Raw genomic sequence first — 22,236 nt, 5'->3', positions numbered from 1 at the left:
AAAAGCTAAACGTATCATCCAGCAATTCTACCCTTAAGAATATACCCAAGAGAACTGAGGACATATATCCACACAAAAACCTGTACATAAATGTTCACAGCAGAATTATTCATAATAGCCAAAAGGTGGAAATAAGCCAAATGTCCATCCTCAGCAGACTACTTACTATAAGAAATGTTAATGGAGTCCTTCAGGCAGAAGGAAAATGATATTAGACGAAAACCTGTACTTACACGAAGGAATAAAGACCCCCAGAAATGGTAAATACGTGGGTAGACAGAAAATACTCTTATTTTTTAATGTCTTTAAATACTTGTAAATGGTTAAGATGGATGGTAATTCTATGCTAAGTGTAATTTACCACAAAAAAAATTTTTAATAAAAAAAAGAGAATATTTAATGTAATAACAAAGTAATTTGGGGTTTATAACATATGCAGAAGTAAAACATAACAAGAACACAAAGGCAGAGATAAGGCAGATGAAAGTATAGTGTTATAAGTGTCTCATGGTGATTAGTGTTAATTGAAGCTAGACTGATAAGTTAAAGATAAGCTGTGACAAAATGAGAGAGTGGCATGGACACCAAACGTAAAATAGACAGCTAGTGGGAAGCAGCCACATAGCACAGGGAGATCAGCTCGGTGCTTTGTGACCACCTAGAGGGGTGGGATACTGAGGGTGGGAGGGAGGGAGACCCAAGAGGGAGGGGATATGGGGACATATGTATATGTATAGCTGATTCACTTTGTTATACAGCAGAAACTAACACACCATTGTGGAGCAAATATACTCCAATAAAGATGTTAAAATAAATAAATAAATAAATATGATTTAAGACATGGTAAAAAAAAAAAGTTAAAGATACAGAAAATAAATCCTAAATAAAATTCAAAAATAAAAAAAAGATACACAAAATAAACCCTAAATCAACAAACATAAAAGAAAGGAAGGAAGGAAAGAGAATTAAGGCAAATAAGCTAACAAAGGAGATAAAATGCAATCATAAAAAACTTTCAATTACTCCAAAAGGCAGAAAAAGAGGAAAAGAGAACACATGGGACAAATAGAAAGCAATTAGCAAGATGGTTGTTTTAAATCCAGTCATATCAATAATCATATTAAAGGCAAATGATCCCAGCACTCCTGTTAAAAGGTAGAAATTTTTCGATTGGATTAAAAAAGCAAGGCCCAACTATATGGTGCCTCTAAGAAATCCAAGTGAAATACAGACACAAATACAAGATACACACTATAATCAAAAGAACGCTTGAGCAGCTAATATTAAAAGCAGACAAGGGACTTCCTTGGCAGTCCACTGGTTAAGACCTTGCCTTCCAATACAGGGGGTGTGGGTTCAATCCCTGGTCAGGGAGCTAAGATCCCACGTGCCTTGTGGCGAAAAAACCAAAACAGAAGCAATATTGTAACAAATTCAATAAAGACTTAAAAAATGGTCCATATAAAACAAATATTAAAAAAAAGCAGAAAAGGTAGAATGAGTTGAGAAAAAACTACACTGTACAACTACTACTGTATAATACTTTTAAAGACAGTACAATTGGTATTACATTTTCCTTAAACGTTTGGTAGAATTCACCAATGAAGATATCAAGGCCAGAAATTGTCTTTATGGAAAGGTTTTTAACTACGAATCCAATTTCTTTGACAGACATAGAGCTATTCATTCAGGTTATCCATTTCTTTTTGAGTGAGCTTTGGCAATCCATCTTTCAAGAAATTTTCCTGTTTCATCTACATTATCAAATTTATTGGCATAAAGTTATTCAAAATATTCACTTATTTTCCTCAGTGTCCACATTAAAAGATCTATAGCAATGCTGTCTCATTTCTGATACTGATACTTTGTGACTTCTCTCTTTTATTCTTGATCAATTTAGCTAGAGGTTTATCAATTTAATTGATCATGTCAAAGATCAGCTTTTGATTTCATTGATTTTTCTGTTTTCCATTCCACTGATTTGTTTTTTTTTTGTTTCTTCTCTTCTGCTTACTTTGGATTTAATTTGCTCTTCTTTTTCTAGTTTCTTAAGGTAGAAGCTTAAGTCAGAGACCTTTCCCTTTTTGTATATAAATATTCAGTCATTTGGTGCTAATGAATTCCCCCCTAAACTCTGCTTTAGCTGCTTCCCACAAATTCTAATACTACATCTTTGTAAAAATATTTATTTATTTTTGGCTGCATTGGGTCTTTGTTGCTGCGCGCAGACTTTCTCTAGTTGCAGAGAGTGGGGGCTACTCTTTGTTGAGGTGAATGCTTCCCATTGTGGTGGCTTCTCTTTGTTGCAGAGCAAGGGCTCTAGGCATGCGGGCTTCAGTAGTTGTGGCACAAGGGCTCAGCAGTTGTGGCTCGCGGGCTCTAGAGCACAGGCTCTGTAGTTGTGGCGCACGGGCTTAGTTGCTCCACGACATGTGGGATCTTCCTGGACGAGGGCTCGAACCCACGTCCCCTGCCCTGGCAGGTGGATTCTTAACCACTGCGCCACCAGGCAAGCCCCACATTTTCATTTTTATTCAGTTCAAAATACTTCCTAATTTCTCCTTTGATTTCTTCATTGACCCATGGATTACTTTAGAAATGGGTTAGTTTCCAAAATTCTTAGGGGGTTTTCCAGGTATCTTTCTGTGATTGATTTCTAACTTGCTTTTCATTGTGCTCAGAGAACACACTTTGCTTGGTTCTAATTCTTTTAAATCAGGACTTGTTTTATGGGACACAATATGGTCTATCTTGGTAAATGTTTCATGTGCACATGAAAAGAATGAGTATTACCTTGCTGCTGAGTGGGGCTTTCTATAAATATCAGTTAGGTTAAGTTGATTATTAGTGTTGCGTCTTCTATATCCCTGTTGATTTTCTGTATACTTGTTCTATTAATTGAGACAATGGTAATCAAATCTCCAGCTCTAGTTGTGAATTTATTTCTCCTTGCATTTCCATCAGTTTTTGCTTCATATACTTTGAAGTTCTATTACTAGGGCATAAATATTTGCAATGGTTATGTCCTTTGAATAACTGACCCGTTAAGCACAAAATGCCCCTCTTTATCAGAGTAAAATGCTAATATTGGGACTTACTCTTTTCTTTTTAATTTATTTATTTTAATTTATCTATTTTTGGCTGTGTTGGGTCTTCGTTGCTGCATGTGGGCTTTCTCTAGTTGTGGCGAGCGGGGGCTACTCTTCGATGCAGTCTGTGGGCTTCTCATTGTGGTGGCTTCTTTTGGTGCGGAGCACAGGCTCTAGGCACGTGGGCTTCAGTAGTTGTGGCACGCGGGCTTAGTAGTTGTGGCTCGTGGGCTCTAGAGCGCAGGCTCAGTAGTTGTGGCGCACGGGCTTAGTTGCTCCACGGCATGTGGGATCTTCCTGGACCAGGGCTTGAACCCGTGTCCCCTGCACTGGCAGGCAGATTCTTAACCACTGTGCCACCAGGGAAGCCAGGGACTTATTCTTAAAGACTGTTAGCAGGTGACACTGAGATAACCAGTTAACATGATTTCCCTCTCGCATGTTATGAACCATGTGTTTATAAAAGTCTTACCGTATCATCAAGACCATCTATATGCAAAACCACTGTTTTGGCACGTTTGTTTGTGGTTCCCAGAAAAAACTGAGCTTTCCTTCGACGTGAATTCATTTCATTGAAACTATCACCATCTGCCATATTGGAAGACTGAAGAATTTCATAGATTTCAGAGGCCAGCAGTTTTGTTTCTCCTGGAGTTGTAGTCCTTGAAAAGAAACATATAAATTAACAAAGCAGTCTTGCCACTTCTACTGATTCTGTAATTTTATTCCTCAACTTGGCAAAACCTTGTTTTCTTCATTCTGATCTATACTTTATTTCTAGAGTCACACAGGCTACATCTACTTAGATAAACAAAACAGTTACAGACCACAGACTGGCAAAAATGGTTATAGGAAATAAATACTCCCACCATCACTGTTTTTAACTTCCTTTATTTCATAGTTCAAAGTGTCATCATTTTCATACAGTAATAAATTCCTGTCTGGAAGATTTTCAGTTTCTATCTACTTAAAACCAAAAATTTTTAAAAGAATAACATAGTTAAATCAACATGATGGTCCCACTGTTGTTCTAAGTATGTTTTTCTGGTATACCTCACAGGACCAATTTTATTGCTGCCCTTCCTACAAAACAGTTAAGGGAATACCTCTATAGACACAAATCTCCCTTAAAGCTAAGTAAAATTTTGTCTTAGGCAGAATGAAATTTGCAAAAGCATATAAGCAAAAATGAAGTAAAAACGATTACCAAAAAATGGTTCTGGGGCTTCCCTGGTGGCGCAGTGGTTGGGAGTCTGCCTGCCGATGCAGGGGACACGGGTTCGTGCCCCGGTCCAGGAGGATCCCACGTGCCGCAAAGCGGCTGGGCCCGTGGGCCATGGCCGCTGAGCCTGCGCATCCAGAGCCTGTGCTCCGCAACGGGAGAGGCCACAGCAGTGAGAGGCCCGCGTACCGCAAAAAAAAAAAAAAAAAAAAATATATATATATATATATATATATGGTTCTGAAGAACCTAGGGGCAGGACAGGAATAAAGACACAGACCTAGAGAATGGACTTGAGGACACGGGGAGGGGGAAGGGTAAGCTGAGACGAAGTGAGAGCGTGGCATTGACATATATACACTACCAAACGTAAAACAGCTAGCTAGTGGGAAGCAGCCGCATAGCAGCTCGGTGCTTTGTGACCACTTAGAGGGATGGGATAGGGAGGGTGGGAGGGAGACGCAAGAGGGAGGGGATATGGGGATATATGTATACGTATAGCTGACTCACTTTGTTCTACAGCAGCAACTAACACAACACTGTAAAGCAATTATACTCCAATAAAGATGTTAAAAAAAAAAAAACAACGAAGTTACTTCTTGATCTGGGCACTATATGAGGTATCACAAATATCTACGTATGTTGCTGTTCAACAAATTAATGATAAATAATTATTGCCTTATTTTTTAAGAATGCTTTTAAAACCAAAAAGAAAAAGCCAAGAGCATCTACAGATTTGGAAGCAGGTATCTTAGTCTTTAAAAAAAAAAAAAACAAAAATTACTATTCAAATACTGTGATTCAAAACATTCAAGTACAAAAAGTCTAGAGTTATATGGTACAGTTGGCCATAAGCCTAAGAAAGACTGTATAATTAAACAAGTATTAGTTGCCCTAAGCTTCTTAAGCAAGTGAAAATTGAAAGAGCTGATTAATGCCCTGGATTTAGTTCAGTCTTTAAAATATGACACCCGAGAAAAGACTATCCTGAAAAGCTCTTTCATCTAAATAATTGGAATTCTGCTCTCAGTAATTTACTATTCCATAATGAAGTATATTGATTCCTCACCACTTTTTCTAAATAGTTATCTATATTGAAAATGTTCAAAATATTATTCATAAAACACAACGGAAAGGTGAACTCTGATCTTCATTATATATCAAAAATAATTTTCATTTTGAATGTATTTCCTCACTGGTCATAAACACCAATTCACTCTAATCCTATATATATGCTACTAATATCATTTTATACCGCCTGTAAAAGCCAGTTAAGACTTCCATATACTTCATGAAAGCAGTGAATATACTATTTTAATGTTAAAGACTTGCTATCATCTTTTGAAGATCTTCACAACTTTTCCTTTAGGAGTTGGTTTTGCTTTTTTTTTTTCTGTGTTGTTCACTAAAATAAGTGTTCTTATAACATTTATGCAACTCAGAAAATCATCCTTCATCTTTCAATGTAAAACCAATCCTAACTTTAAAAGGGTTCTAAGAAGGCAGTCAGCAACTCTGCTTAGGTAACAATGAAGTCCAAAGGCAGGAAAACTATGATCCTTGAGCAAAAGTCCGTCGTTTACATATCATCTCTGGCTGCTTTAACCCACAAGGGCAGAGCTGAGCGCCGCAACAGAGACTGTGAGCCCAACAAAGCCTAAAATAGTTACTATCTGGCTTTTTATTTTACAGAAAAAAAGTTGCCACCCTCTGTTCTAAAAACTTTACAAAGAACAACGTAAAAATCAAGGCAAAATGGAGCAGCATTTTCAAGAATCACAAGAAAACAAAAGGTGAACCATGGATGCAGTCCAGTTTTCCTTCAAGTATCAAGGTTTACAGAAAAGGAATTTTAAACATGAAAGAACTCAAGGAATATTAGAGTCTTACTTGAGCAATCTACTAGAGAATTAAGCTCCAACCAACAAAGAGATGACTAGGAAAACTAGCAAAAGGACTGATGATGAGCATTTTACGCATTTAACTGTAGATCTAAATTTAAAACTAAAGTGGAAAAGAGAATAGAATATATAAATGTTCTGATAAAGTAGAAATAATGCAACTTAAAAAAAGAAAGGAAAAGGGAGAAGAAAAGGGAAAAGTCGACAAAGTCTGACTATGGGTGTGAAAAGATTACCATTAAAACCAACAAGCAAGATGGTGAAAGTTTAAATAAGAAAACAGAAAACTTAGAACATTTCTTTAAAGTGTAAGTACAAAGGTAACCACTGTAACAATAAGACAAATCAGAAGAAATTTTCAAGATAAAAGAAGAAAACAGCAGGCACAAAAACACAACTATTATAATATACATGGTAATTACAACAAAAATGGGTTAAGATGAAATATATCAGTAACAGCAATAAATATAAATGGACCTAGCTCACTAATTTAAAAGATTTTTTATTTTATTTTTATTGGAGTATAGTTGATTTACAATGTTGTGTTAGTTTCAGGTGTACAGCAGAGTGATTCAGTTATACGTATACATATATTCATTCTTTTTCAGATTCTTTTCCCATATAGGTTATTGAGTAGATAAGAGTTCCCTGTGCTATACAGTAGGTCCTTGTTGGTTATCTATTTTATATATAGTAGTGTATGTATGTTAATCCCAAGCTCCTACTTTATTGCCCCCACTAAAAGATTTTCATTTTGACTCACAAAACAAGACACAACTAAAAGTGATTCAGAAATAAAGGAATGGGCAAGTGTAGATAAGGCAAACAGAAACAATGAGAACAGGAATTGTGTACTGATATCACACAAAGTAGAATTCCAGCCCCAAATCCAAGCATTAAACATGACAAAGGACACATTTTTTTCTCCTAAAATACATACTTCACAACGACTATATATAAGTTATGAAGACATACATACCAAACAACAACATGTATGGAGAAAGAATAAAGCAAATGTTAAAATAGTAAAACAAGGGACTTCCTGGGTGGTCCAGCGGTTAAGACTCTGTGCTCCCAGTGCAGGGGGCCTGGGTTTGATCCCTGGTCAGGGAACTAGATCCCACATGCTGCAACTAAAAGCCCGCATGCCTCAACTAAAAGACACCCACATGCCATGACAAAGATCTCATGCCGCAACTAAGACCCAGGGCAGCCAAAATAAATAAATATTTAAAAAAACAAAAACACAGTAAAACAAATGGTAAAATGTTAAAATTTGGGGACTACTGGTGTACTTATCTAGGCATCAGTGTACTGTTTGTACAACTTTTCTGAAAGTCTGATGTCATTTCAAACTAAAGTTTAAAAAACTATGTATGTATAAACATATTTAAATGAAAACATAAATGGCATTATGGATTTTCTTTTTTATATTTTTGAATTTTTATAAATAAACCACATACTTGTAATAAGATTTTAAAATAGTATTTTAAAGAAAATAAAAGAACACAGAAGAAAGGCATAAAGAAATGAAGCACATACTTTTCATCCAAGATTTTAGCAAGAAGAATAGACCACCATTACTATGGCACTGTTTCAAAATCTAGAATTTTAGGAAGTTCTCTAGATGAAATGAGGTATTTTAAAGTTGAGATGCCACATTTTATTAAAGTGACTTTTATTTATAGCATACTTCATGTTAGATATTCACAAGTGCCTTTATAAAATACATTTTGTATCAAAAGTATTATTCCTGAAATACAAATTAACAAATGTCTTAAACTGCATTTAGATAACTTCCTAGACTGACATTTTGAAAATTCTCTTCACAAAGGGATCCAGGGTTAAAAATAAAATGTAAAAAGGTTCTAACCTCTAAGGACAAGTTTTCATTTATGGAAGATTAAAATTAGAACACAATGCCAGATTCATTTTGAGTGACAGAGAACTTAAAATTCTCTTTACAATTGAAGAACTGAAAGTAACAGCGACTTTGAAATCAATCCAACTGTCGATCTGTGAGCACCAATTTGACCTAAACATTAAGTCAAACCTGCTGTTGAATAACTTGCTAAAATCTCAGCAAAATTTTGTAGCAAAAAATAATTTGGTGATAAAAGGGCAAAAATTTCAATACACAGAATTTTCCCTATTTTATAAAACATTGCTCTCTGCTTCTCATGTTAAGAATAACCTCCACTCTCCCCACCTACTTCTGCTTTCTGGTTTCCCCTTTGATCACTCCAGATGAAGGTCTCTTCAGTCAATAAAGCAGCATCCCTCCACAATAGATTTTCTTTGTTCTATGGGTCTCACTGGGGTATGGGAAGATCCTTTTGCTGCTTCCCTAGTTGTATAGTTCCACAGAACCATAGCTAAATCTCCCTCTAACTCAGTACTCCTAAACAGAGAGAAAAAGTGATCCGAATCCCACCCTGACTGCCTAACTGTCATGGGGCAGCCACATCAATGAAAACAATTGGGGTATATAATTTAGATCTCTTGTGCTATGGCTTACCAAGATGACCTACATAAGAACGGAATAGTGGTAAATCAGTCATCTGTATCTGCCAACAAAGATGTCAAAATGCAAAATAATGTCTGAAGAACTATGTCTACAGTGTCAAAACGATTATGCATATATAAAACTCACCCTGCTCTATATGATAAAAACTTTTCCTTTTGATTTTTTAAGAATTTTTAATACAGGTACCCAAAAGAAAAAAGTAAATGAGGAGAAAATAATAATGCCAGAGCAATCTAATTTCTTAAAAAAGGAAAATGAGGGACTTCCTTGGTGGTCCAGTGGTAAAGAATCCACCTTCCAATGCAGGGGACTCGGGTTTGATCCCTGGTCAGAGAACTAAGATCGCACATGCCGCGGGGCAACTAAGCCTGCATGCCACAACTACTGAGCCCATGTGCCACAAACTACAGAGCCCACGTGCCCTGGAGCGCCAGCGTTCTGGAGCCTCCTCGCCACAACTATAGAGACCATGTGCCCTGGAGCACTGCACCACAACTAGAGAAGAGAAAACCCGTACGCCACAACTAGAGAGAAGTCCGCGTGCCGCAACAAAAGATCCCGTATGTCTCAACAAAGATCCCGCACGCTGCAACTAAGACCCGACGCAGCTGAAAATAAATAATAAATAAAATGAATAAATATGTAAAAAAAGAAAATTATGTCCAAGCCATGAGATAATTCACAACACAAAGCTAAACATGCTGAACCAAAACCTGATTCTAATACTTCAGTCTTAATGTTTACAAGCTAAAACACATAGTTTTATTGACCTTCTGATAACAGTAACTGATAAATTCTAAGATGATTATTTTAGTAAACAGAGGTGACTTTTAAGAAAGCTTGAAAGGTAACCTTCAAATCTGAGATCTCCCACAGCCAAATGAGCTGGAAAATATATATAAAAATTATTACATCATATCTCCACTTTTGAGAGAGGTACAGGACCAAATTATAATGGCGTATGCAATGAATGCATACCTGTTTTACTGCTGGAGGAGCCAGCAACAATCACCACAGTGTCCTAAAAAATATACATCATTTGTATTAAAGAGAAGCTGCCTGTGGCAACCGTGGAGACACACTGCTTGGATCTCCCTTTAAGAAGGAAACCTGCCCTTTGGCTACAGGGAGTAGAATAGTAGAGCCACCAGCAGTAGTGGCTTTGAGATCTCTCACACCATTCAATCCTTCATTCCAAGGCCTGACCGTTCCCAGGGAGACCCCACTCAATGCCTGGGCAGCAGGGGCACAATAGGGCCTGGCCATTTCTGCCCAATGCAAGACTGATCTACAGGGTAATCCTCGCTTTGGAGCTCCCCCTTGAGCTGTCAGATTTGCATTGCAATCTGAGACTCTCCTTGCCCCATTCGGTTTCCTCTTCACTTTCCTTTTACAGATGTCAGATCTGCATTGCAGTCTAACGACTATAGTCCAATCCTTCTTCATTCCCTTCTACCTCTACAGACGATATCTCACAATAAACCTCTTCCATTTCTAACTCCATCTCAAGATCTCCTTCCCAGATGACACTGCAAGATAATGACCTGAACTGGCACAATACTTCTCTTATAAAGATACAAGTTGTTGGTCTTCCCTGGTGATGCAGTGGTTGAGAATCCGCCTGCCAATGCAGGGGACACGGGTTCGAGCCCTGGTCCAGGAAGATCTCACATGCCGCGGCGCAACTAAGCCCGTGTGCCACAACCGAGCCTGTGCTCTAGAGCCCGCGAGCCACAACTACTGAGCCCACGTGCCACACTACTGAAGCCCACACGCCTAGAGCACGTGCTCCACAATGAGAGAAGCCACCACAATGAGAAGCCGGCGTACCACAACGAAGAGTAGCCCCCGTTCGCAGCAACTAAAGAAAGCCCGCACGCGTGGCAACAAAGACCCAACACAGCCAAGAATAATAAATAAATAATAAACTAAATAAATTTATTAAAAAAAAATACAAGTTGTCTCCCTAATGTTAAGATGTTACGGAAAACCCCGAACTTTTTGGCCAACCCAATATTTTAGATGTATCTCTCATTTACAGATACACACATACATATGCACATACCACAAGCTTAGCCAACCAAGCTAAGAAATTGTTTTATAGGTTAAATCTACAGTACCTCTAAAACTTGCTCTAAATGTTTAAAGCTCAAATTTGAAGCATATTTTAATATCAACATTAACTTTTCATATAATTTATTACATTTTAAAATTTTTACCACGTATTTTCAGCTTCAATAACCAAACCTGTTAAAGAAATACACAATCTTAAGTTCATCATATGAATAAAATAATCCTACAGAAGGCTCCATATTATGCTTAATCCTGTCACGATTTCCAAAAGAATATGCCAGTTAAAAATAATTACATGGGGGCTTCTCTGGTGGCACGGTGGTTGAGAGTCCGCCTGCCGATGCAGGGGACACGGGTTCGTGCCCCGGTCCGGGAAGATCCCACATGCCGCGGAGCAGCTGGGCCCGTGAGCCATGGCCGCTGAGCCTGCGCATCCGGAGCCTGTGCTCCGCAATGGGAGAGGCCGCAACAGTGAGAGGCCCGCGTACCACAAAAACAAAAAAAAACAGCTAAAGAGGGCTTCCCTGGTGGCGCAGTGGTTGAGAGTCTGCCTGCTGATGCAGGGGACACGGGTTCGTGCCCTGGTCCGGGAAGATCCCACGTGCCGCGGAGCAGCTGGGCCCGTGAACCATGGCCACTGAGCCTGCGCGTCCGGAGCCTGTGCTCCGCAACAGGAGAGGCCACAACAGTGAGAGGCCCGCGTACCGCAAAAAAATAAAATAAAATAAAAATAATTACATGGCATTAAAACATACTAGGAACAAGAACAATGCAACCTCATATTTTATACAACACTTTAGAATTTACAGACCATTTCTACACGTATCATCCCACTGAATCGAGCACTTTGACGTTGTTCCTCAGGTGTATGGATAAGGAAACTGAGGGTCAAAGAGACCATTTCTCTCAAGTCAGAACTGCAATCCAAATTTTACTAATGCAACTGACCTCAAACCATAGGTAATGATTAATACAATTGATGCCAGTCAATATTTTCTAATATTTATTCCTAACTGATTACCTGAATAAAAACAAAAAAAACCCTTCAGTCTCTAACTTGTCATTATTAAAGATCAAGACACCTATCAGGGGTAGCATGATTAAAAAAAAAAGATTATTAAAATAAAATTTATCTAGAAGCCGAGAACACTAAAAAAAAAAAAATACACTGCCTTGGAAGTCAGTTTGGATGGCGGTCCACTGATATAATTTAACTTACAGTGCTTGGGAATTATAGAACTTTTGTGAGCACTCAAGCCAAAGAAACTGCAAGTTTTAAAAATCAGTAAATTAAATGGTTATTTATTATAGTCTTAAAGGCAGTCATGTCTTGAATAAGATCAAGATACAAAGTAAACTAAGATAAAACCTCAGAAAGCATAGTTTTTTGCTTTCAGACACAGTGGAAATAACAAAACACTTAATCTTCAATTTCTAGCCTTCTACAAGGAAATCAGCAAGGCCTAGGCAAGGAGCAAAACCAGACGTTCCCAGAGGCAACACAGCTGAAGGACTACAGATAAGAAACTCAGCCTCTGTAATTTTCTCACCCATAAAACTATTATCTGTCTAACCTACCTCAAAAAGCTGTAAATAGCAAAATGAGATGATAGATATAAAAACCTTCCTAAGATGAAAGGTACAATTAAAAACCACCCATTTGCTAGAATTCAAATTAAATGGCCCTAAATCTCTAAGAGACATCGCAATGATTCTCAGGAAAATCTCACCAAAAGCCCTTTTTGTCATGATACAGATCAAGGTTCTTTCGAGTAAGACTGCAAGGAAGTAAGAAAAGAATTATGTACTATATATACTACAATGCTGCACATTTTCAAATGCCACCTGTGTTGCACTACTAGCAAATCCATTTACATCTACTTCACAAAACTTCATGCAAGGTAGGACTGTCTCTTTTTAGAAATATTATTCATAAGTACAATGTGTATCAACATTTTAAATAAAATTTGAGCATTTTCGTAAGGACTACTGTTAATATCAACGTTTAGAAATAATCACAACACTGACCATCAGAACATTTTTGGACATATAACCCACGAAAGTATGCCGTCACATTAAGAGTACAAATTTCAGTAAAGTAACATGACCCACTTTTCTACTCCATTAGGAGACACTATCTATTGTACTTACTTCTGTATAACACTTTGCAAGCTTAGCATCATACCCAGCTCTCCTTTCATCTTTTCTCTGTTAGCACGGCACTCTGCCAAGTATCGAAGAGCCTACAGCGAGAGCAGGAATAGGTCAGTCCACATGCCAGACTACTCAAAATTAAACCCACTACTAAGCTACTGCTAGAGGAAAGAGTGAAAAACAGGGCTTTGCTTTTAGAACCAATTGGTTTTGAATGTTTAGAAACTCTTCTTTAAATGTGATAAGCAGAGCAGTCCTCTAGGGGACAAAAATATTCCTTTGAGCTGCAGTAGCTGAATCTGCTCTTTGAAATGAAGGTTCCCAACTTATCTGCAAGGTCAAAATTGGGCTGTTCTGGTTTCATTTTCACCACTTCATCTTGACAAGGACACAAGGAACTATAGTCCATTTATTAATTTCAGGGAGCAGTCCCAATAGCCATCATTTCCCTAGGTGCTTTTGACATATTAACTAAAATAAACTGCTGAGAGGGACAAAACATACAACCCCCTTTATGGAATGAACTGTTTCTAGTTTTATAAAACACCTTTAAAATGACTTTTTTTTTTTTAAACTGAAAACCAAAAGATGAACTCACTCTCACAAATTCCTATTCTGTGAAGTTAACTTTTCTAGGATGCTTTTCTCTTAAGATTTAAAGTACATTTTTGCAAGTATTTCCTTCACATGCTGATTCTTGAGGGATTTTATTAGCTGTTCTACAAACTTCCTAATCTCTGATCATTCACTGCAGACTTTAGTACCTGATTCGCAGGGAAATACCTCTGTGAACTACACCATCCAAAGCTGCCCCCTCAGTTCACTGACCTTCACATTTCCTACTAGCTCTCTACACTACATTTCCAAAGTGCCTGGTCCTTACCAAAAATGGTACTATCCATGAAATCACAAATCCAACAACCTGTCTCTGACTGCAATCTCCTATCCTTTCTGTAACTAGTCTTACCTTGATTTTCACTTTGGTCCATATAGGATTAACTGCCAAGGGAACTGCCCTCCCTTCATAAAAAAACTAACAAACAGGACAACTGGATGAGAAGCAGCATAGGACTGGAATCCCTAAGAGAAATGATGAGGCAGATCCTACAACTGCCCCATCTTACTGCTTTGGAAGCAGTTCCAGACTGCAGCACAGGGAGAAGGAAGCCCAGTGAAGTCCAGGGGTCTTGCCAAGCTAGGGAGACAGAGATGAGAGCTGGGGAGGTTAGGGTGGAGTAGTATAATAAAAAATACATGTCTGGTCTTCGTCTAGTCCCTGGCATAGAGTTCCTAAAACCCTTGGAATTTTTTGATAGGAATTTGTTATTCATAAGGAGGCCCTTTAGATCACACTTGGGTGAGTTCATGTTAAAGAAGTGAGTTAGGCTGTGTCCCCTAGATGGCCTCAGGATGCAGCTCGTCACTAGAAAGACCAAGTGACTAGAGGGTGGGAACTTTCAGCCCCACCCACTGACCTGGGAGGTAGGGAAGGGCTGGAAATTGAGCTCTATAAAAACTCTTGGACAAGGAGATTCAGAGTTTCTGGCTTGGTAAATACATCCACCTGCCAGGGTGGTGTGCCCCAACTCCACAGAGACAGAAGTTCCTGTACGCAGGACCCTTCCAGATCCTGCCCTATGTGCCTGTTCATTTGTATCCTTTATAAAAATCTGGTAAATGCAAGTAAAGTGGCTTCCTGAGTTCTGGAGCCATTCTAGTAAATTACTGAACTGAGGAGGTCGTCACTGGAACACCCAATTTATAGCTGCTCTGTTAGAAACATGGGTGACCTGATACTTGCAACTGGCCTTTGAAGTGAAGGCAGTCTTGGGGAACTGAGTCTTAAACCTGGGGAATTTGATACCTAACTCTGAGTGGTTACTGTCAAAATTGCATTGTTGGTCACCCAGCTGGTGTCCACAGAGGACATTGGCTGGTGTCAGAAAATACCCCAGGCAGCTAGAATTTGCAGAGCAGAGTAACAGAGAGGAGGGATCAGCACAGCAAGACAGCTCCAGAGATCTACGGAGGGGTGCCCAAGAATCTGTGGTTGAATACTGACTTGCACATGCCTGGAGTAAAAGACCAAAGGGCCTGGGACTAAAACCACCAGAAAGTAGGGAAAACCATTCCTGGACCTCACACTGGGCTGAGAATAGTTTGTGACACCACCAGCCAGAAGTGAAAAGACCTCACAGTGCAGGAGGAATCAGGGTGAATCCTCAGAAGAGCATCCCGTTAGGAGTCTTGGAAGGATCAAACTGATCCCAAGTAACTTAAGGGCAACCAAGAATAAAGTTGAAGAATATTTATAGGGACACCAAAACCTCCAAAGCCCATACGATAAAATCTGCGATGTCTGGCATCTGATTAAAAACTACCAGACACGAAAAGCAGAAAAATATGACTTATAATCAAGGGGAAAAAAAAAATCATTAGAAACAGACCAAGATATGACAGAGGCAAAATAAGAAATAAAAGCATTAAAATAGCTATTATAATTATGTTCCATATGCTCAAGGATGGGTAGAAACACCTAAGTATCGTGTGAAAAAAAATGGAAGATATTAAAAAGACCCAAATGTAACTTCCAGAGGACAAAACATAATGTCTAACATGAAAACCACAGTGGATAGGATTAACAGCAGATTAGGCACGATAGAAAAAAACATCAGTGAGCTTTAAAATGCAGCAATAGAAACCATCCAAAACGAAGGACTGCGAGAGAAAAGAAAAAGACTTAAAGAAAAAAAAAAAGTAACAGTGACCTGTGGGACCACATGAGGTATCTAAAACACATACAACTGGAATCCCACGAGAGGAGTGACAGGGAAGAGACAGAAAAAACTTGAAAGAATGATGAATCACAATTTCTCAAAATTGATGAAAACTGTAGATCCAAGACCAACAAATCCCAAGCAAAACAAGAACAAAACCAAAACGCAAAGAAAACCATCCATATTAAGCACATTATAATCATTTGCTGAAAACCATTGATAAAGTCACAAAAGAAGCCAGAAAAAGTCTTATATATTATATGGAGAGGAACAAAGGTAAGAATCACAGCAGTCTGCTCATTAGAAATAATTTGAGCCAGAAGATTAAACAACATCCACGGGACTTCCCTGGCAGTCCAGTGGTTAAGACTCTGCGCTTCCAACGCACAGGGCACAGGTTCGATCCCTGGTCGGGGAACCAAGATCCCACATGCCACTCGGTGTGGCCAAAAAAAAAAAATGAAAAAAAAAATGAAACATCTTGTAAAGCACCAGGGGAAAAAAGCCAAGAGCAAAACTGCATTACAGGGCTTCCCTAGTGGCGCAGTGGTTGACAGTCTGCCTGCCGAGGCAGGGGACATGGGTTCGTGCCCTTGTCTGGGAAGATCCCACATGCCGCGGAGCGGCTGGGCCCGTGAGCCATGGCCGCTGAGCCTGCGCATCCGGAGCCTGTGCTCCGCAATGGGAGAGCCCGCAAGAGTGAGAGGCCCGTGTACCGCAAAAAAACAAAACAAAACAAAACTGCATTACAAAAAACGTTAAACTTCTTCAGGCGGAAAATAAAACACACCAGTAGAAATACAAATCTGTATTAAGAAATGAAGAAGGGCTTCCCTGGTGGCGCAGAGAGTCTGCCTGCCGATGCAGGGGACTCGGGTTCGTGCCCCGGTCCGGGAGGATCCCACATGCCGCGGAGCGGCTGGGCCCATGAGCCATGGCCGCTGAGCCTGCGCGTCCAAAGCCTGTGCTCCCCAACAGGAGGGGCCACAACAGTGAGAGGCCCGTGTACCGCAAAAAAAAAAAAAAAAAAAAAAAAAAAGAAATGAAGAACACCAGAAATGGTAAATATAAAATACACTTGATTTTTAAATCTTTAATCTCTTTAAAATAGCTTAGAGTAAGAGAAAAAAAATACTGTAGATTTTTTAAACATACACAGAAGTAAAATGTGTGACAAAAAATAGCACAAAGGTTTAAACATACACAGAAGTAAAATGTGTGACAAAAAATAGCACAAAGGATGGGAGAAGGAAATGGAAATATACGGTTGTAGGATTCTCACATTATACATGAAGTAGACTGTAACAAGTTAAAGATGTATAATGTAAACCTAGAACCACCACTAAAAAAATTAAAAACAAAAAGGTATAGCTAATAAGTCAACAGTGAAGATAAAATGAAATTATGAGAACACCAACATATTCTTCAACCTCTCTGGGAACTCTGAGCCCCTGGCTCCCTCTACTCTCTCCTTACTAGGTCCCTCCATGACTTGACTTCTCTTCCTATTTAGCCCAGCACCTACAGTTTACTGTTTCAACTACTCTCTTGCCAAAATCCTAAACTTCCTTAATTACCAACTTGCCTGGCCAAGAATCAACCTCAAACAAATCCAACTATCTGGCTCTCAGGGCCTATGGCAGGCCTGAACCAGGGTGAAAAAGGAGTTTCATAAGCTGTAAGCCTCATATCAATTCAGCGTTACCAAACTAAGCAGTCCCTCAACGCTTGTGAACAATCTCACCATCGTCCTCAGTTAGCAACCTTTCCCATTTTCTGTACCAACTGTGAGAGCCTTCTCCTCAAACCTTTCCCACTTCAGCAGCCCCTTGCCTTCTGAATTTAAATAAGTTCAAGACTAGTCTATTTAGAATAAACAACCCCCTTCAACCCCAAGTCTCTGTCAAGAGACCAACACACTCTCTCTCCTCTCACCCTTATTCCAATTCTCATTGAAATAGGACCCAAACTAGGGGCCACGCAAATTTCCCCATTTGTTACTACCGTTCACTCGTACCAATGTCTGTTTTGCCTAAATAAACGTCATTCTATGAAAGTAAAATAGGAAATCTGTATTATGTACTTTGATTTCTGAAAAGAAACAGCCTATATTATTTTTCTGTATGAACTTGTGAAATTACACTAAATGGGAATTGATCATGGGTCCTTAAGTAAAGGACAATGAGTTTAAAATTTTCTATGACAGTAATTTTCTTTTAAACTTTTTGCTGTGAAAATTTCAGAAGACACAAAAGTAGAGAAAATGTGTGGTGACCCCCATGTATCCATCATTCAGCTTCAACAATCATCATCCACTAGGCAATCCTGTTTCATCCATCTCCCCCGCCGCTAACCACACTGGAGCATTTTATAGCAAATCTCACAGAACATATAATTTCATTTGTAAATACTTCAGTATATCCCTAAGAAGTTAATGTTTTTTAAAAAATTAACTTAATGATAATACTATTATAATACCCTGCAAAGCAATAAGTGGTTCTTTAATATTATCTACTGTCTTGTCCACATTCATTTCAAGTTATCTAAAAATATGTTTATGGTTGATTTGTTCAAATTGCGATCCAAGTCAGGTCCACATATTATACCTGGCTGATATGTCCCTTAAGTCTCTCTAAATCTGTAACAGTTACTGCTATGCCTTTCGCACACCCCAACTGCCTTTTTAATGCAATTTATTGTTCACTGAACTGGATTATTTGTCTTCCAGAAATTTTCACATTCTGTATTTGCCTGATTGCTTTGTATTGTTCTTTATCATGTTTCTCTAGCCCCCACATTCCTCATAATATGGTAGCTCCTTGTGCATTATTAGCTATGATCCTGTATATTTTCTCTTTTCTTCTCCTTTATCTTTCCTTCCCATCTTGTATTAAAACAAGTGCCACATCCATCTACTAAACAGATAAACAATCTGGCACACCTATATAATGGAATGAAGGAACCATAAAAAGGAATGAAGTACTGATACATGCTACAATGTGGATGAACCTTGAAAACATTAGCTCTGTGAAAGAAACAAGTCACAAAGACCACATATTATATGCTTCCATTTATATAAATATATACAGGCACTTTTGCCAGAGATATACGCAAATACAAAGAAACAGGAAGTCACGGCTGCTTAGGGAAAGAGGGTGGGGCTGAGAAACAGTAAGAGCAGAGTTTCTTTCTGAGGTGATGAAAATGTTCTAGAATTGATGGTGGTGATGGCTGCACACTCTGTGAAGACACTAAAACCCACTGAATTGTACACTTTAGGTGAATTGCACGGTATATGATTACATCTTAACAAAACTGTTACAAAAGAAAAACAAAACCATAAGTGCCTCTTTGAGTGTCTTTCTGTACTGATATAATATAATCCTTAAGATTTCTTCTTAAGTGAAAAAAGGAAGTTGCAGAACATTCCATGCATGTAGTATACTACCATTTGTGTCAAAGAATAAAAACAATATAGTATGCTACCATTTGTGTAAAAGGACTACACGTACATGTTTGCACATACAGAAATACATACAAACTTACTATTATTTGCTCTACACTTTTAACTTTTTACCACGTCATCTAATACTTTTTCAAATTCTCCTTAATTTCAAAATTATAACACTGAGACTGAAATTACTAAAGGCAACTTACAAGCAGAGCCGAGTGGACGACAGGGGGGTTGGGATGGTCCATAAATAAAATAAGGCCGGGCAGACATCCCTGATCCTGGACAATGGCTCTACGGTTTAATGGATCTGCTGCTAGATCCCGGAGCTGGTTAACTACCGAGAGAGCATCAGGTTCTTCATTCATGGTGGAGGAGGACGAATTCATCTTCTATGCCATACACGTGAACAAAATCTTCTTAAATTCTGTAGAAATGGTTGGCAAAATTAGTTCTAGACTGGTGAGGCATATTATGGCATTTGTTAAATAATCAGAATCAACAGCACTTTCAGAAAGAAACAGATGAATCTAAATCGCAAAAACTTAAGCATTTGGCAATTCCAGTCTGAGAACATAGGAAGCTAACTAACAACAACAAAAAATCAAGTTATTTATGTGTGCACAATGTTTAAAGAACATATGTCATCCTCATTCTTCCAATAAACTTTTTAGCAATACATATTTTAACACCAAAGTCAAAATAAACAAGATCTTTACAGTTCAAACTTACAACCTTTGCTACACTTCTCAAACTGTAACAGTGCCAGTGTTTTTTTCCTCTAGAACACTTCTGGAGCCTAAGACAAGTGTCTCCGAGAAAAGTGGCTAGCTGACAGCTTTTTTTTCTAAATCATCTGTGAACAAAACCCAGTTTACTGGGTTTAAAAAAGATAACATCCCTTAAGAAGAAGGAGGGAGTCAAAGAAGGTCATGAACAAAGAAGCCAAGAAGGGGATCTTGCCCTGTGCCTCAGGCCAGTGGAGTCTGCGAGATCAGGGTGGATCTGAACCGAATCTAACCACACCTATCCGTCCCTGAGTGGGCCAAACTCAGAAGAATGAAACAGATTTTGAGGTGAGGTAATTCATTTGGCAGATAAGTAAACAGTCACAGAGAAGTTAAATAATTTGCCCCAGGTGACAAAAGCTAGTTAGTATAGAACTGGGCTGAAAGCTTATTTATTATCTCCTAAACTGGTCAGCAGTCGTTCCACTTCCCATACCTTCCTTTTAAATTCAGCATACCTTTTTCCCACAAAAGTAAACAAGATATTTTAGAAAATGTAACATAATAAACATACAAGCGGAAAAACAAAATAACAAGGAATAATTTTCACAGATGCAGAAAGTTAAAAATAGTAACTTCCATTAACCAAGTTACACAATATATTTCTTATTAGGAAGAATATAAAGGTGTTGGGGGAGGAATTCCCTAGCGGTCCAGCGGTTTAGACTCCGTGCTTCCACTGCAGGAGGCACAGGTTCGATTCCTAGTGGGGGAACTGAGATCCCCATGCCATGCAGCAGGGCCAAAAAAAAAAAGAATATAAAGGTGTAAATACTTTCCACAAAGTAATGAGTTAGTTTAATGCTAATTTCAAAAACCATGCCAACTGGGGGAGGTGGGCTGGGAAATTATTCTGTAACTCCAGACAGCCTACTAAAGTTATTTGGGAGGAAAAAGGTAATAAAGCTGAAATAGTCTTCCCATATATTGAAATATACCAAGATATAAAGAGTAAAGCAGCAGTACGGGGTGGGAGGTAGTTGAGAGACACTTCTCCCAGGAAAGCTGTTTATACAGTCCATCTAAGAAAGCAGGCTCTACGTGAATCAGACCCTGGCTCCACCACTTGGTAAGTGTGATTTTAGGCAGGTCACCTGAACTCTTTGTCTCAGTTTCTACATCTGTAAAATGGGATTAGTCATAGCAGCTATCAAATGGTATACTGTCCAGATGAAATAACAATACACGTAAAAGGCTTAGGTGACACATTCTAAGTGCTCAATAAATAATGGTTGCAAGTTACATGGGGTCAAAAATCAATGAAAAATAGTAAGATTATTCAATAAAGGGTATTGGAATAACTTCTAAGCAATTTAAAACCACTGCTAAGATCTTTAACTCGTAACACATGGGGGAAAAAAAATCATATCCCAGATAAAATACTTTAAAAGTTAAATTTTTGAAGTTTTCAAGCAAGCATAAAATAAAGGACTCAGAGAAAACAAGGCTTCAACAGGATAGTATTTGGCAGATAATTTTCTCAAAATGAAAATATAGTTACTTCAGCAATTTTAAAAAGGATTTAACAAAAAAGCAATAGACTGAATACTGTACACAGAAATAAGACGGAAGGGTTTGCCTCTTAGGTGCTTCTATTATCAACATCCTGAATATTGCTGTTTACAAGCCAGCTTACGCATCATGAACTTTATGTGCTGTCACCAGCACAAATTCTGTCAAAAATGAAAACTGCAGAACCAATCACTGGCCCAAAGGTCCAAGAACCAAGTCACATTTAAGAACCAAATACCCGGAGTAATGGCCTTTTGCTTACAACACTGGCCTTGAAACTGGAGCGCTCCATTCTCATCTAAGGAGTACTTAGAGAACCACTCAGTGGGAATGATTCTGAAACTTATAGCCTTTCCTGTTCCTTTGAGATGAACAAAAGCCAAGAGTTAAAACTTCTAACCTTATCAGCCCATTCAGAAGGAGAGGGCTCAAATTAGGATCTGCCCAGGAAAATGTAGGGAATAACACAAGGTATACCTTTTACTTTCTCTTTTGTTTAGTTCAATTCGGGCAAACAAATCCTTATGACAATGAACGCACCCCAAACTTTAACAGGCACTCTGATCACCTAAGGGATCTTATTTTAAAAAGCCAATTCTAATTCAGTAGGTGGGGTGAGGTCTGAGAGTCTGCATTTCCAACAAGCTCCCAGGTGAGGTCTATGCTGCCAGAATGACGCTTTAAAAAGCTAGGAGTTAAGTGATAGATGGGAGGCACCTGTAATTAGGCAGCTGCCTGAAAA

The 22,236-nt window shown here is 38.6% G+C and overlaps 1 protein-coding gene across 1 annotated transcript in view; it reads right to left on the bottom strand.

Annotated features, from left to right (window-relative positions):
• ARMC1 (armadillo repeat containing 1) overlaps nt 1–22,236 on the bottom strand; it is a 34,956-nt gene that overhangs the window by 11,605 nt on the left and 1,115 nt on the right. Inside the window, exons 2-4 of the mRNA XM_029223161.1 lie at nt 19,401–19,621; nt 12,964–13,055; nt 3,562–3,751 (exon numbers count right to left, since the gene is read on the bottom strand). Of these exons, the coding sequence (XP_029078994.1) occupies nt 3,562–3,751; nt 12,964–13,055; nt 19,401–19,583 (465 nt within the window). The 5' untranslated portion in view covers nt 19,584–19,621. The remainder of the gene's footprint in view (nt 1–3,561; nt 3,752–12,963; nt 13,056–19,400; nt 19,622–22,236) is intronic.

This window comes from Monodon monoceros, unplaced genomic scaffold, assembly GCF_005190385.1.
Source record: "Monodon monoceros isolate NGI ecotype Baffin Bay Population unplaced genomic scaffold, NGI_Narwhal_1 Super_Scaffold_14, whole genome shotgun sequence".
NCBI classification, from domain to species: domain Eukaryota; kingdom Metazoa; phylum Chordata; class Mammalia; order Artiodactyla; family Monodontidae; genus Monodon; species Monodon monoceros.
Note: the sequence above shows the minus strand (reverse complement) of the source record. Positions and strands in the feature narration are given on the sequence as shown.